This window comes from Neomonachus schauinslandi, chromosome 10 (genome assembly GCF_002201575.2).
Source record: "Neomonachus schauinslandi chromosome 10, ASM220157v2, whole genome shotgun sequence".
In the NCBI taxonomy this organism is placed as follows: Eukaryota; Metazoa; Chordata; class Mammalia; order Carnivora; family Phocidae; genus Neomonachus; species Neomonachus schauinslandi.
In genome coordinates this window covers 21,762,689-21,776,449 of record NC_058412.1, presented here as the reverse complement: position 1 = coordinate 21,776,449, position 13,761 = coordinate 21,762,689, and the positions used below count along the sequence as shown (strand labels likewise).

The 13,761-nt window shown below is 39.3% G+C and overlaps 1 protein-coding gene across 1 annotated transcript in view; it reads right to left on the bottom strand.

Annotated features, from left to right (window-relative positions):
- Positions 1-12,953, bottom strand: part of LOC123326010 — a 32,644-nt gene extending 19,691 nt beyond the window's left edge. Inside the window, 1 exon segment of the mRNA XM_044918863.1 lies at positions 12,810-12,953. Within this exon segment, the coding sequence (XP_044774798.1) occupies positions 12,810-12,953 (144 nt within the window).
- Between the last annotated feature and the right edge of the window lie 808 nt (positions 12,954-13,761).

Below are 13,761 nucleotides of genomic sequence, written 5' to 3'. Positions count from 1 at the left end.
TTACAGAAAATCCTAAAGAATACACACACACACAAAACCCAATTAGAACTAATAAATGAATTTAGCAAAGTTACAGAATACAGTATCAACATACAAAAATTGGTTGTATTTTTTTTTAAGTAGGCTCCACACTGGGCCCAAAGCAGGGCTTGATCTCACAACCCTAAGATCAAGATAAAGATCAAGATCAAGACCTGAGCTGAGATCAAGAGTCGGATGCTTAACCAACTGAGCCACCCAATTGCCCCTAAAGATTTCATTTTAAAATAATGTCCCCACCCAACATGGGGCTTGAACTTACAACCCCAATATCAAGTTCTGCATCGGGCTCCTTGCTTGCTGGGGAGCCTGATTCTCCCTCTGCCTGCCTCTCTCTCTCTCCCTCTCTCTGACAAATAAATGAAAATATTTTAAAATATTTATTTTTTATTTTTATTTTTTTAAAGATTTTATTTATTTATTTGTCAGAGAGCTAGAGAGAGAGCACAAGTAGGCAGAGAGGCAGGCAGAAGGAGAGGGAGAAGCAGGCTCTCCGCTGAGCAGGGAGCCCAGTGCAGGGCTCAATCCCAGGACCCTGGGATCATGACCTGAGCCGAAGGCAGGTGCTTAACCGATTGAGCCACCCAGGTGCCCCAGAAAAAAATACTTAAGAAAAATAGCATCAATAGACTTTAAACAAGGTAGATCATCCTCCATCATGTAAGCAGGCATCATCCAGTCAGTTGCTGGCCTTAGAGCAGAGTGAGGTTTTCTGAAAAGGAAAGAATTCTGCCTCAAAATTGAAACACGTTGAATCACTATGTTGTACATCTGAAACTAATGTAACATTGTGTGTTAACTATACTTCAATTAAAAAATAATACTTAATTTATTTTATTTTTAAAAAGATGAACATAGAAACCCTGCCTAAGTTTCCAGTCTGCCTCAAGAATTTTGGATTTGTCAGCCCCCACAAGTATATTAATATCAGCCAATTTTTCAACAACTCTCTTTCTCTAGCTCTCTTGTTTGTGTGTGTGTGTGTCTGTGTGGTGTGTGTGTCTATATGTGTGTGTGTGTCCGTGTGGTGTTATAATAAAGAACATATCTGGTGTTCATCCCAGATTCCTGACACAGAGCTTCAAAAACTCTTGGAATTTCCTGAGTGATAGGAATGCCTTAGTTATGCTAATGAGGTAGAGAAGAAACGTTACTTCTCCCTTTCTTTACTTTAGTATGCTGAATTAACCTTGATTCCAAAATCTGATAAAGACATTATTAGAAAGGAAAATTACAGCTCAGTCTCTTTCATGAACACACATGCAAAATTCCTAAACTTAATATCAGCAAATTTGATCCAACAATATATATAAAAGGATCATGAACAATATCACAAACATGTTACATTTATTTCAGGAATTCACAGTTGGTTTAATATTTTAAAAATCCATTGTAATTCAGTACTTTAATAGAATAAACAAGAAAAACCATATGAACATCTAAATAGAGGCAGAAAACACTTGATAAAATTCAATAGCCATTCATGCTAAAATTCTTAACAAACCAGAAGTAAAAGGGAACTTTCTTCATCTGCTAAACAATATTTACAATAACCACACAGCAAACATTATACATAAATGGTGAATTAAAGAAAACTTTCCTCTACATAAAAAAAAGAAGATAAAAATCTCCACTATCTATTGAACATTGTATTGGGAATCCTAATCCATGCAATAAAGCAAGGAGAAGAAATAAAAGTCATAGGATTAGAAAGGAAGAAATAAAGTTATCATATGCAGATAATATGATTGTGTAGAATATCACAATATGCTTTTGGAAAAGCATGTACAGATAAACTTTTAGGATTGATAAGTAAATTTAGCAAGATTCTTAGATATAAGTTCAATATAGAAAAATCTATTTTATTTTGAAGTATTGATATAATTTAGAAAATGACATTTATTTTTTAAGACTTTTTTTTAAAGATTTTATTTATTTATTTGACAGAGAGAGATACAGCAAGAGAGGGAACACAAGCAGGGGGAGCGGGAGAGGGAGAAGCAGGCCTCCCGAGGAGCAGGAAGCCCGATGCGGGGCTCGATGTGGGGCTCGATGTGGGGCTCGATATGGGGCTCGATCCCAGGATCCTGGGATCATGACCTGAGCCAAAGGCAGACATGTCTGCCTAATGACTGAGCCACCCAGGTGCCCCTTTAAGATTTTATTTTTAAGTAATCTCTACACCAACGTGGGGCTCAAATTTACAATCCCAAGATCAAGAGTCACATGCTCTACTGACTGAGCCAGGCAGGTGCCCCTAGAAAATGACATGTAAAATATCATACAAACCAGACATTGTGTCCCTCCTGATGATCATCATTACCTATGAAATAATCTCCCCCCCAAAAAGTAATTCTGATAAGTCTTAGACCCAACTTCCCCATTTAAGGAAATAGAGAAGACAGTGGAACATATTAAATAACAACATGGGTATTTAATCAGTAAAATCCTGCCTGCAAAACTCTAGAGGACAAATGATCCATTTCTTTAACATATAAATGGAAAGAATAAAAGAAAGAAATGGAGGTAGGGAATCTACAAATTATAAGGGATTTAAATACACCAACTAATCTCAATTTGTGAACCTTATTTAGATCTTGAGTCAAACAGACTGTAAAAAATTGTATCATTTATGAGACAATTGGAATTTGAATACTGACAGATATTTGATGGTATTCAAAGATTATTGTCAAATTTTTAGGCATAATAATGATATTGTGATTAAGTATGTTCTCTTTAAAGAGTCCTTACCTTTTAGATACACATATTTAATTATGAATGAAATTATATTATCTGACATTTGCTTCAAAATAATGTCAGAGTGAAAACTGGGTTCATGTAGATTCATTATGCACTTCTATGTGTTTTTGATTTGTTTAAATTTCCATAATCAAAATGAAAAAAATCATTTACTATAGCTTCAAAATTCCTCTTTATTGAAAGCTAAATGTTATTAAAAGAAATTAAGAAGGCCTGAATAAATGGAGAAACAAACACATTCATGGATCAAAAGACTCATTGTTTTTAGTACATTACTTATCCTTAAACTGATGTATAAATTCAATGGAATTCCAATCGGAATTCCAATCAATTTGTGTCACAATTAACAGGATGATTCAAAAATTTATACAGAAATGTCGATGACCTGCGATGCCTGGGTGGCTCAGTCAGTTGAGCATCAACTCTGGTTTTGTCTTGGGTTGTGATCTCAGGGTTCTGGGATTGAGCCTTGCATTGGGCTCTGTGCCCAGCAGGGAGTCTGCTTGAGATTCTCTCTCTCCCTCTCCCTCTGCCCCTCCCCCAGCTTGCACGTGCGCTTGCTCTCTCTCTCTAAAATAAAGAAAATAGGGGCACCTGGGTTCCTCAGTCGGTTAAGCGTCTGCCTTCAGCTCAGGTCATGATCCCGGGGTCCTGGGATCGAGCCCCCATCAGGCTCCTGCTCAGCAGGAAGCCTGCTTCTCCCTTTCCCACTCCCCCTGCTTGTGTTCCCTCTCTCGCTGTGTTTCTCTCTGTCAAATAAATAAATAAAATTCTTTTTAAAAAAGGAAAGAAGGAAAGAAAGAAAGAAAGAAAGAAAGAAAATAAAGTAAATCTTAAAAAAAAAAAAAGAAATGCCAATGACCTAGAATAGCTAAGACAATTTTGAAAAAGATCGAAGTTGTAAGACACAACCAAACTTCAAAACTTAGTACAAAGCCACATTAATAAAGACAGTGAAGTATCAGTACAAGGATAAACAAACAGACCAATGTAACAAAATGAAGAGTCCTGAAATTGACCCACACATGTGTATGTTTATCTGATTTATGACAGGGTCACCAATGCAATTCAAGGAGAAAAACTGATGGTCTTTTCAATAAATGGTGCTGGGAGAAAGGACTGGCATTTAGAGTGTGATGGTGAGGCAGTCATGTAAGTGTAGGGTCAGATTTGAAATTTTGGTATTTTGTCATAAATTTTCCACCTTAATTTTGATTTTATATAATATTATATTAAATATTACCATGATTACTAAGTTTTTTGGTGCCCCTTAAATTTTGTGCCCAAGGTGAATGCCTTGCTCATGTCACCCCAGTCCCTGCCCTACTGAAGGGATTAGATAAATTCTATGGGGGGGGGGCGCCTGGGTGGCTCAGTCGTTAAGCGTCTGCCTTCAGCTCAGGTCATGATCCTGGGGTCCTGGGATCGAGTCCCACATCGGGCTCCCTGCTCGGCAGGAAGCCTGCCTCTCCCTCTCCCTCTCCCACTCCCTCTGCTTGTGTTCCTGCTCTAGCTATCTCTCTCTCTGTCAAATAAATAAATAAAATCTTTAAAAAAAAAAAATTCTATGGGGGGGAAAAAAAGAACTTTGATCCCTACCTTATACCATACACAGAAAGTAATTTGAGATGGATCATAGGCCTTAATGTAAAAGAAAAGAAAAAAAAAAGGCTTCTAGAAGAAACATAGAAGACTATCATCATAGCCTGGGGGCAGGCAAAGATTTCTTACATTGGAAACAACAACAAAAAAGCCCTGACCATAAAAGCAAAAACTGATACATTGGATTTCATTAAAATTAAGAACTTCTGTTCATGAGCACACCATTGTGAGTGAAAAGATAAGCCACAGAGAGGGAGGATTTATTTTTAATACCTATATCTGACAAACAACTCATATCTATATTTAAAGAGTTCCTACAAATTAGTAAGTAAAAGACTGACAACCCAATCACTAAAAATGTGCCAAAAAATTGAGCAGGAAGGTCACAAAAGAGGATTTTCAAATGGCCAATAAACATAAGAAGTTTTTCAATATCATTAATAATCATGGAAATGCACATTAAAACCACAATGCAATGCCAAACACACTACCTAGAGTGGCTATTAAAAAGATGGTCGATGTCAAGTGTTAACATGAATGTGGAGAAACTAGAACTCTCATACTCTACTAATGGAAGTATAAATTGGTATAATTACTTTAGAGAACTGTTTGGTATCATCTACTAAAATTAAACACATATAGCATACAGACAGGCATATTTCCAATCTTCTATTGGGAATAGGGTTCCACATCAACAATGTATCATTTACAATTAACATCTTGAAACTTTATCTTGTCATACAGGTACATACATTTTTAATTATAAAAAAGAGCAGACTTTTTGAAATGCAATATGCAAGAATGAAATTATTATTATTCATTATTTCTATTTTTAAAATTTTAACTCCTGTGTAGTTAACATACAGTGTTATATTTAGTTTCAGGTGTACAATATAGTGAGTCAACAGTTCCATATATTACTCAGTGCTCATCAAAATACTCTTAGGGTGCCTGGCTGGCTCAGTTGGTAGAGTATGTGACCCTTGATCTTGGGGTTGTAGGTTTGAGCCCCGTGTTGGGTGTAGAGATTACTTTAAAAAAATAAAATAAAATCTGGGACACCTGGGTGGCTCAGTCGGTTAAGCAACTGCCTTTAGCTCTGGTCATGATCCCAGGATCCTGGGATCGAGTCCCACATCAGGCTCCTTGCCCGGCAGAGAGTCTGCTTCTCCCTCTGCCTGCCGCTCCCCCTGCTTGTGCCCGCCCCCCTCCTCTGGCAAATAAATAAGTAAAACCTTTTTTAAAAATAATTGAATTCAATTAAATCTTTAAAAAAAAGATAGTATACCCTTAATCTCCTTCACTTATTTCATTCATCCCCTCACCCACCTCCCCTCTGGTAACCATCTGTTTGTTCTCTACAGTTAAGAGTCTGTCTTTTGGTTTGTCTTTCTCATTTTTTTCTTTTGCTCATTTGTTTTGTTTCTTAAATTGCACATACGAGTGAAATCATATGGAATTTGTCTTTCTCAGACTGGCTTATTTCACTTAGCATTATACTCTCCAGATCCATCTGTGCTGTTGCAAATGGCAAGATTTCATTCATTTTTATGGCTGAATAATATTCCATTGTATATATATATATATATACCACATTGTCTTTATCCATTCATCTACCAATGGATGTATAATTCTATTTTTATAAGGTTCAAGAAGAGGCAAAATTAATCCATGACTGTAGACATCAGAATAGAGATTGCCTCTGAGTGGAAGGAGAACAGACTAGAACAGATCATGAAGGAACTCCCTAGGATTATAAGCACTATTATAGAATATTAAGCAATATTATAAGCTAGTTAATGGGTATATAAATTTATCAAAACTCATCAAACTGTACACTTAAGATCTGTGCATTTTGCTGTTTATAATTATGCCTGGATGAAAAGTATATTTGACAAAAAAGCTTTTTCTCACATATATATGTACTAAGAAATTTTATTAATTATGTAGCAAGGTGACATTGAGGAATTTACACTATACATCCTTCTGGGAAAGAAACTAATGTTTCCCCTCCTCAAAGGGGGTAGCCAGGCCTTTGTTCTTAAGGTCTTAGTTTTCCTAATCCATGGCAAGGAGTTAAGTTTCACCTGCTGAAAAAACTGGCAGGAGCATAAGAGACACCCTTCATATAAGACTAGACCTGTGGAGGATTTTAAGCTGAATTGTGCCAGAGGCTTAGTGTTTGGTACTTCCAGGGTTGAGAAGAACAGGAAGCGGGCTTCCTGATATGGAAACAATGCTGAAGCTGCAGATATACTGGAATAGTGAGGCCCTGATCCTGGTTGATTTAGGTCCGCCTGATGCTAGGAGCTCAGAGATAGTAGACCAGGAGCCTTCACAAAGGTCTCTGTGACCAAGATTGGCACATAGGAGCCACAGTTTTTGCCTTCAGATGGCAAAGATGAAAAGCAACAGTTACTCCCATGGTTTAAGGACCTGAACCTCAGGGCGCCTGGGTGGCTCAGTTGGTTGAGAGTCTGACTCTTGATTTGGGCTCATGTCCTGATCTTAGGGTCACGGGATTGAGCCTCAGCTGGGCTTCATCCTCAGTGGGGAGCCTCCACCCTCAGTGGGGAGGTTTCTCTCTCTCTCTCCCTCGCCCTCTGCCCCTGCCCCTGCCCCCTGCTTGTGCACGCACGCTCTCTAAATAAATCAATATAAAATCTTTTTTTTAAAAAGTACCTGACCTTGGGCACCTGAGTGCCTCAGTTGGTTAAGTGACTGCCTTCGGCTCAGGTCATAATCCTGGAGTCCCGGGATCGAGTCCCGCATCAGGCTCCCTGCTCAGCAGGGAGTCCGCTTCTCCCTCTGACCCTCCCCCCTCTCATGTGCTCTCTCTCTCTCAAATAAATAAAATTTTTAAAAAAATTATTAAAAAAATAAATAAATAAAAAATAAAAAGTACCTGACCTTCTGCCATTTGGGATAAACTGCAAAAACTTCAGAATTTTCATATAATACAAAGGTTGGGGAAGAAAAACGGATCCTGGACTTTTTTGCCAACCTAGGCGATAGGAGGCTTAAACTAGATTATACTTGATGTAGACAAGGAAATATATTTGCCCTTTCTTATACCTAAGTATTGTGGAGCAATTCATACCTGTTAAAGTCAATTAAATATTGTGCATCACTTGTTACACGGGGAAAAGTGGACATTTGTCTTTTCTCTTTCTCTTAAAGATGTTAAAATGAACTTTGCGATTTTAAAAAACATGCTGGTTTAAAATGAAAATATAATATACCTAAAGTCACTTATCATATATTATGAAAAAGAGATAAAATGATGTTTAAATTCCCAAGGGGCTGACAAATTTTGACAATGAAGGAAGTTTGAGGGTCAAAACAGGCTGGGAAAAGCTGCTGCAGGCAGTGGGATGGCTGAGAGATTTTGTTTGTTTAGTCACTTTTGGCAAAGTGACACCATCAGCTAGGGGAAGTTCTGTGTATGTTGTTTTCGTTCTGTAGGGCCAGGGTCTATGCTCCATGCTCTAGGCTGGAGAACGTTTGTAGGAGACCAGCTAGCATACTGTAAATAGATGAAGTCCTGGTTAAGACAGTAATACTCAATCAGGATTGCTGTGTTTGAGAGATGTTTCTGAGGGAAAAAAAATTTGAAAGGACTTTGTGGCCAAATATATTGATAACTAGATCTACCTCCAAGATCTAGAGTGTAAGCTAATGCTGTCCAGGAGAATTTTCTATGATGATGGAAATATTCTAGATCTGCCCTGTCCAATATGATAGCCTCTAGCCACATGTGATACTTGAAATGTCCATAGTGCGACTGAAGAACTGAATTTTAAATTTAATGTAATTTTGGTTAATTTAAATTTGAATGGCCACATGTGGCCAGTGGATACCAGACTGGATAGCACAGATCTAGACCATTAACTTGAGCTGCTAGGTGAATATTTCCACCGAAATTTTATAAGCACTTCAAATGTAATAGTTCATTTTCTGCCTCCTACCACACAACTTCTGTCTAAGGTTTCCTGTGTTGTTCAAAATGCCATCATCTTGTCAGTCATTCAGGGTTAAAATTGAAAAGTCATTTATTCATTTCACAAACATCCAGGGAGCACTTACTGAATGCCAGACAGTGCACTAGGCACAGGGGGTACAAAGATGAATATAGTCCTTGTAGGAAAACAGTGATAATGTTTATAATTAACTCTTGTATTTGAGGTCCAATCAGGAAAAAAAAAAAAAATTCAGTCCCAGGGGCACCTGTGTAGCTCAGTCGTTAAGCGTCTGCCTTCGGCTCAGGTCATGATCTCAGGGTCCTGGGATTGAGCCCCACGTCGGGCTCCCTGCTTAGCAAGAAGCCTGCTTCTCCCTCTCCCACTCCCCCTGCTTGTGTTCCCTCTCTCACTGTCTCTCTGACAAATAAAATCTTTAAAAAAATAAAATAAAAATAAAAATAAATTCAGTCCCGGGGCGCCTGGGTGGCTCAGTTGGTTAAGCAACTGCCTTCAGCTCAGGTCATGATCCCAGGGTCCTGGGATCGAGTCCCACATCGGGCTCCCTGCTCAGTGGGAAGCCTGCTTCTCCCTCTCCTACTCCCCCTGCTTGTGTTCCCTCTCTCGCTGTGTCTCTCTGTCAAATAAATAAATAAAATCTTTTAAAAAAAATAAAAAATAAAAAAATAAATTCAGTCCCTTCCCTCTCTTTCTGCTTTACTTTTCACATCCAAACTTTTATCACAATAGCCCCCGGAGGGCAAAAATTTTTGTCCCTTCCACTTACCGCTGTATCCATAGAGCCTAGAGGAGTGCCTTGTACATAACGGTGGTGGCGGTGGATGATAAACATTTGAGGAATGAATCCATGTCCTCTCGCCTACCATCCTGCTCTAATTTTTTAATTTCCTTTTCCCTCCTTCCCACTGTATTGTTAACAGAGCCTCCAAATGGCTTAGCTACCCAGACAACTGCCATACACGCTTACTGAAGTTATTTTAAAGCTTCACTTTCAAAGAGTGGTCCTGGGTCACAAAATCAATATATAGAAATTCACTGCATTTCTATACACTAATAATGAAGCAGCAGAAAGAGAAATTAAGAAAACAATCCCATTTACAACTGCACCAAAAATAATAAAATACCTAGGAATAAACTTAACCAAGGAGGTAAAAGACCTGTACTCAGAAAACTACAAAAGAATGATGAAAAAAACTGAAGATGGCACAAATGGAAAGACTTCCATGCTTCTGGCTTGGAAGAACAAATATTGTTAAAATGCCCATACTACCCAAAGCAATCTACAGATTTAATGTGATCCCTTTCAAAATATCATGAGCATTTTTCATAGAACTAGAACAATCATAAAATTTGTATGGAACCACAAAAGACCCCAAAGAGCCAAAGCAATCTTGGGGGGGAAAAAAAAAACAACCCAACACATCTGGAGGTATCACAAATCCAGATTTCAAGGTATACTACAAAGCTGGGATGACTGAGTGGCTCAGTAGGTTAAGCGGCTGCCTTTGGCTCAGGTCATGATCTCAGGGTCCTGGGATCGAGCCCCGCATCAGGCTCCCTGTTCAGCAGGGAGCCTACTTCTCCCTCTCCCTCTCAAATAAATAAATAAAATCTTTAAAAAAATAATGCTGCTATAAACATAGTGGTGCATATATCCTTTTGAATTAGTGTTCTCATAATTTTGGGGTAAATACCCAATAATGCAATTACTGGATAATATAATTCTATTTTTAATTTTTAAAAAGATTTTATTTATTTTAGAGAGAGAGCATGAGTGGGGGGAGGGGCAGATGGAGAGGGAGAGAATCTCAAGCAGACTCGGCCCTGAGCGTGGAGCCCAACGTGGTGCTCAATCTCATAACCCTGAGATCATGACCTAAGCTGAAATCAAGAGTTGGACACTTGGGGCGCCAGGGTGGCTCAGTCGTTAAGCGTCTGCCTTCGGCTCAGGTCATGATCCCAGGGTCTTGGGATCGAGTCCCACATTGGGCTCCCTGCTCCGCAGGAAGCCTGCTTCTCCCTCTCCCACTCCCCCTGCTTGTGTTCCCTCTCTTGCTGTGTCTCTCTCTGTCAAATAAATAAATAAAATCTTTAAAAAAAAAAAAAAGAGTTGGACACAACTGACTGAGCCACTCAGGAGTCCCTCTATTTTTAATTTTTTGAGAAACTTCCATACTGTTTTCCATAGTGGCTGCACCAGTTTGCATTCCTACCACCAGTGCATGAGGGTTCCTTTTTCTCCACATCCTTGCCAACATTTGTTGTTTCTTGTGTTTTTGACTTGAGCCATTCTGACAAGTATGAGGTGATAGGTCATTGTGGTTTTGATTTTCATTTCCCTGATAATGAGTGATGTTGAGCATCTTTTCATGTGTCTGTTGGGTGTTTGAATGTCTTCTTCGCAGAAATGTCTGTTCATGTCTGTTGCCCATTTTTTTTAAGTGTGGAGCCCAACACAAGGCTTGAACTCACAATCCTGAATCAAGACCTGAGCTGAGATCAAGAGTTGGACACTTAACTGAGCCACCCAGGTGTCCCTATAGCAGCATTATTTACAATAGCCAAATTATGGAAGCAGTCCAAGTGTCCATCAATAGATGAATAAATAAAGAAGATGTGGTATATATATATAGTGGAATATTATTCAGCCATAACAATGAATGACATCTTGTCATTTGCAACAACATGGATGGATCTAGAGAGTATAATGCTAGGCTAAATAAGCCAGTCAGAGAAAGACAAATTCCATATGATTTCACTCATATGTGCAATTTAAGAAACAAAACAAATGAACAAAGGAAAAAAAGAGACAAACCAAAAGACAGACTCTTAACTACAGAGAACAAACAGACGGTTACCAGAGGGGAGGTGGGTGGGGGGATGGGTGAAATAGGTGAAGGGGATTAAGGGTACACTAATCATGATGATCATCAAGTAATGTATAGAATTGTTGAATTACTATATTGTACACCTGAAACTAATATAACACCGTATGTTAACTATACTGGAATTAAAATTTTTAAATAATAAAATAACATAAAAATTTCCTTTCTTAAAAAAAAAAGTGACAGAGGTGCCTTTCGGTGGCTCTGTCAGTTAAGCATCTGCCTTCAGCTCAGGTCATGATCCCAGGGTCCTGGGATCGAGCCCCGTATCAGGTTCCCTGTTCAGCGGGGAGCCTACTTTCTCCCTCTCCCTCTGCTGCTCCCCCTGCTTGTACTCTCTCTCTCTCTGTCAAATGAATAAATAAAATCTTAAAAAAAAAAACTAACAACAAAACAAGTATGGCCTTTGGTCCAACAACAGTAGCATCATCTGGGAGCTTGTTAGAAAGGAGGAATCTCAATCCCTACCCCACACCTACTGAATCAGAATATACTTTTTAACAAGACCTCCAGCTGATTGATTCATATGGGTGTAGCAGTTTGAGAAGCATTGCTCTAAAGCACAGATCTAAGCACATTTTAACCTGGCTTTAAGACCTCTGACATCTTATTTTCTTTTTTTAAAAGATTTGTTTATTTATTTTAGAGAGAGAGCACATGCATGGGAGCAGGGGGAGGTAGAGAGGGAGAAGGAGAAGTAGAGGGAGAGAAGCAGACTCCCCGCTGAGCGTGGGGCCTGACACAGGGCTGGATCTCAGAATCCTGAGATCATGACCTGAGCCGAAATCAAGAGTCACAGGGTTAACCGACTGAGCCACCCAGGTACCCCTTGACATCTTTCAACTGCATATAGAATTAATATTTATACAAACTATTCAGCCTGGTATTGAAAGCCCTCTACAATGTCACCTCTGTCAATTTTCCAAATTTTTCTCTCACTGAGCTCCCTATACTTCTACACTCCATCCACATAGGTGTCCTCTCTTCAAACACATCCAACACTCTTCAGTTTCCCATGATTTTCCCCAATCCATTCCTTCTATCTGGAAAGTCTTCACTACTCTCTTCCATCTACACTATCCACCTTCAAAGCCCTACCCTTCCTCTGAAGCACAATTCAAACCTGAGCTCCCCAGAGTCATTTTATAGATCCCCCTGCTTCAAAAGACTCTTTACCTCCAACCTCTTCATCAGTATTTATACTTCTATTAACTCTTATCATTTTCTCTTTCCTTGTGTTGTATATCCATCTGACTGTCTCCCCAACTTCACCTTGAGCTCCTAGAAGGTGGGGATGGTGTTTTATTTTTCCTCAAGGTCTAGTATGCCACCATATATAATAGGTGCTCAAGATTTGTTGAAATAAACTGAAAGGAACAGGATTGATCATGACTTATACTTATAGGACGACATCCATAGGCACTATCTCAACTCCCCTCTTCCCCCACCCAGTTCCTCCCCCAGCCTAAGAGATAGGAGTTTCCATGGCCTCAGAGGCAGGGACAGGGAGCAGTGAACTTCAAGGGAGGGTTGCATCACATACCTCTGAGTCTGTCTTGGCTACCACCTGCTTCCTGCTCTGTCTCCCAAAAAAGAGCAGCCAAAGCCCCCAAACAAGGAAACCAAATAATAGTAGAGGGCTGACATATGATGGAGGCGGGATGGCCAGCCCCCAAATCGGTGCCATTACTCAACCCCATGCCCCTCTCAGCCAAACAATGTTCTCCTTCAAGGTTGTGACTCCATATGACATCACAATGGACATTCCAAGGTAAACCTGACAGGGCCCAGCCAATGTGAGAGCTGCTTCAGTCTCCTCTCTGAGACATGCCCATCTGCTGTCCCTTCATGCAACTGCTCACGGGCTCTGCCCTGACAGCCAATGCTCAGGGAAGACCTCCTTTACAACTCTACTAGGACTGGGCTGGACAACTTGGCATAAAGTAGAGTGTATGGAGGCAAGATTTCAAAGAAGCAAGCCTTCCAAGTGGCCTGCTTTGCCCTATGAGCATCTTCTCTGGAACCAGTCATTCCCTAGAGGTCCAGGTATGGTGTCGTATGTTCCCAATCACAAATTAGAATACAGAGTCAAGTACATTTAAGAAAGCTAGCATATCTTAAGTAGATACTCTCAGAAAATGTGATATATACGGTTTCCTAACTCCGAAGTTTGACATATAGCATTGAAACAGAGAAGAGATGTCACATAGGAAAATTAAATGATCTTAAAGGATCACTCAACTCCAAAACCCATGGTCTCATTTTCTAGAACATTCATTATGTCAATATACCCAGAGTTAACTGGATTCTCTCTGGTTAATTCACTTTAAACAAAATTTACAAGGAATCAACTTATGCTATAATAAAGATAAATAAAACTGGCCAGAGTATTTTTTTTTCTTGTAGGAACGTTAATTTGGAAAATCGATTCAATTAAATAACTATTGTATAGCGGGCACTGTTTTTGAAAAAGAAAGTTATGGTTTCTCACCTTA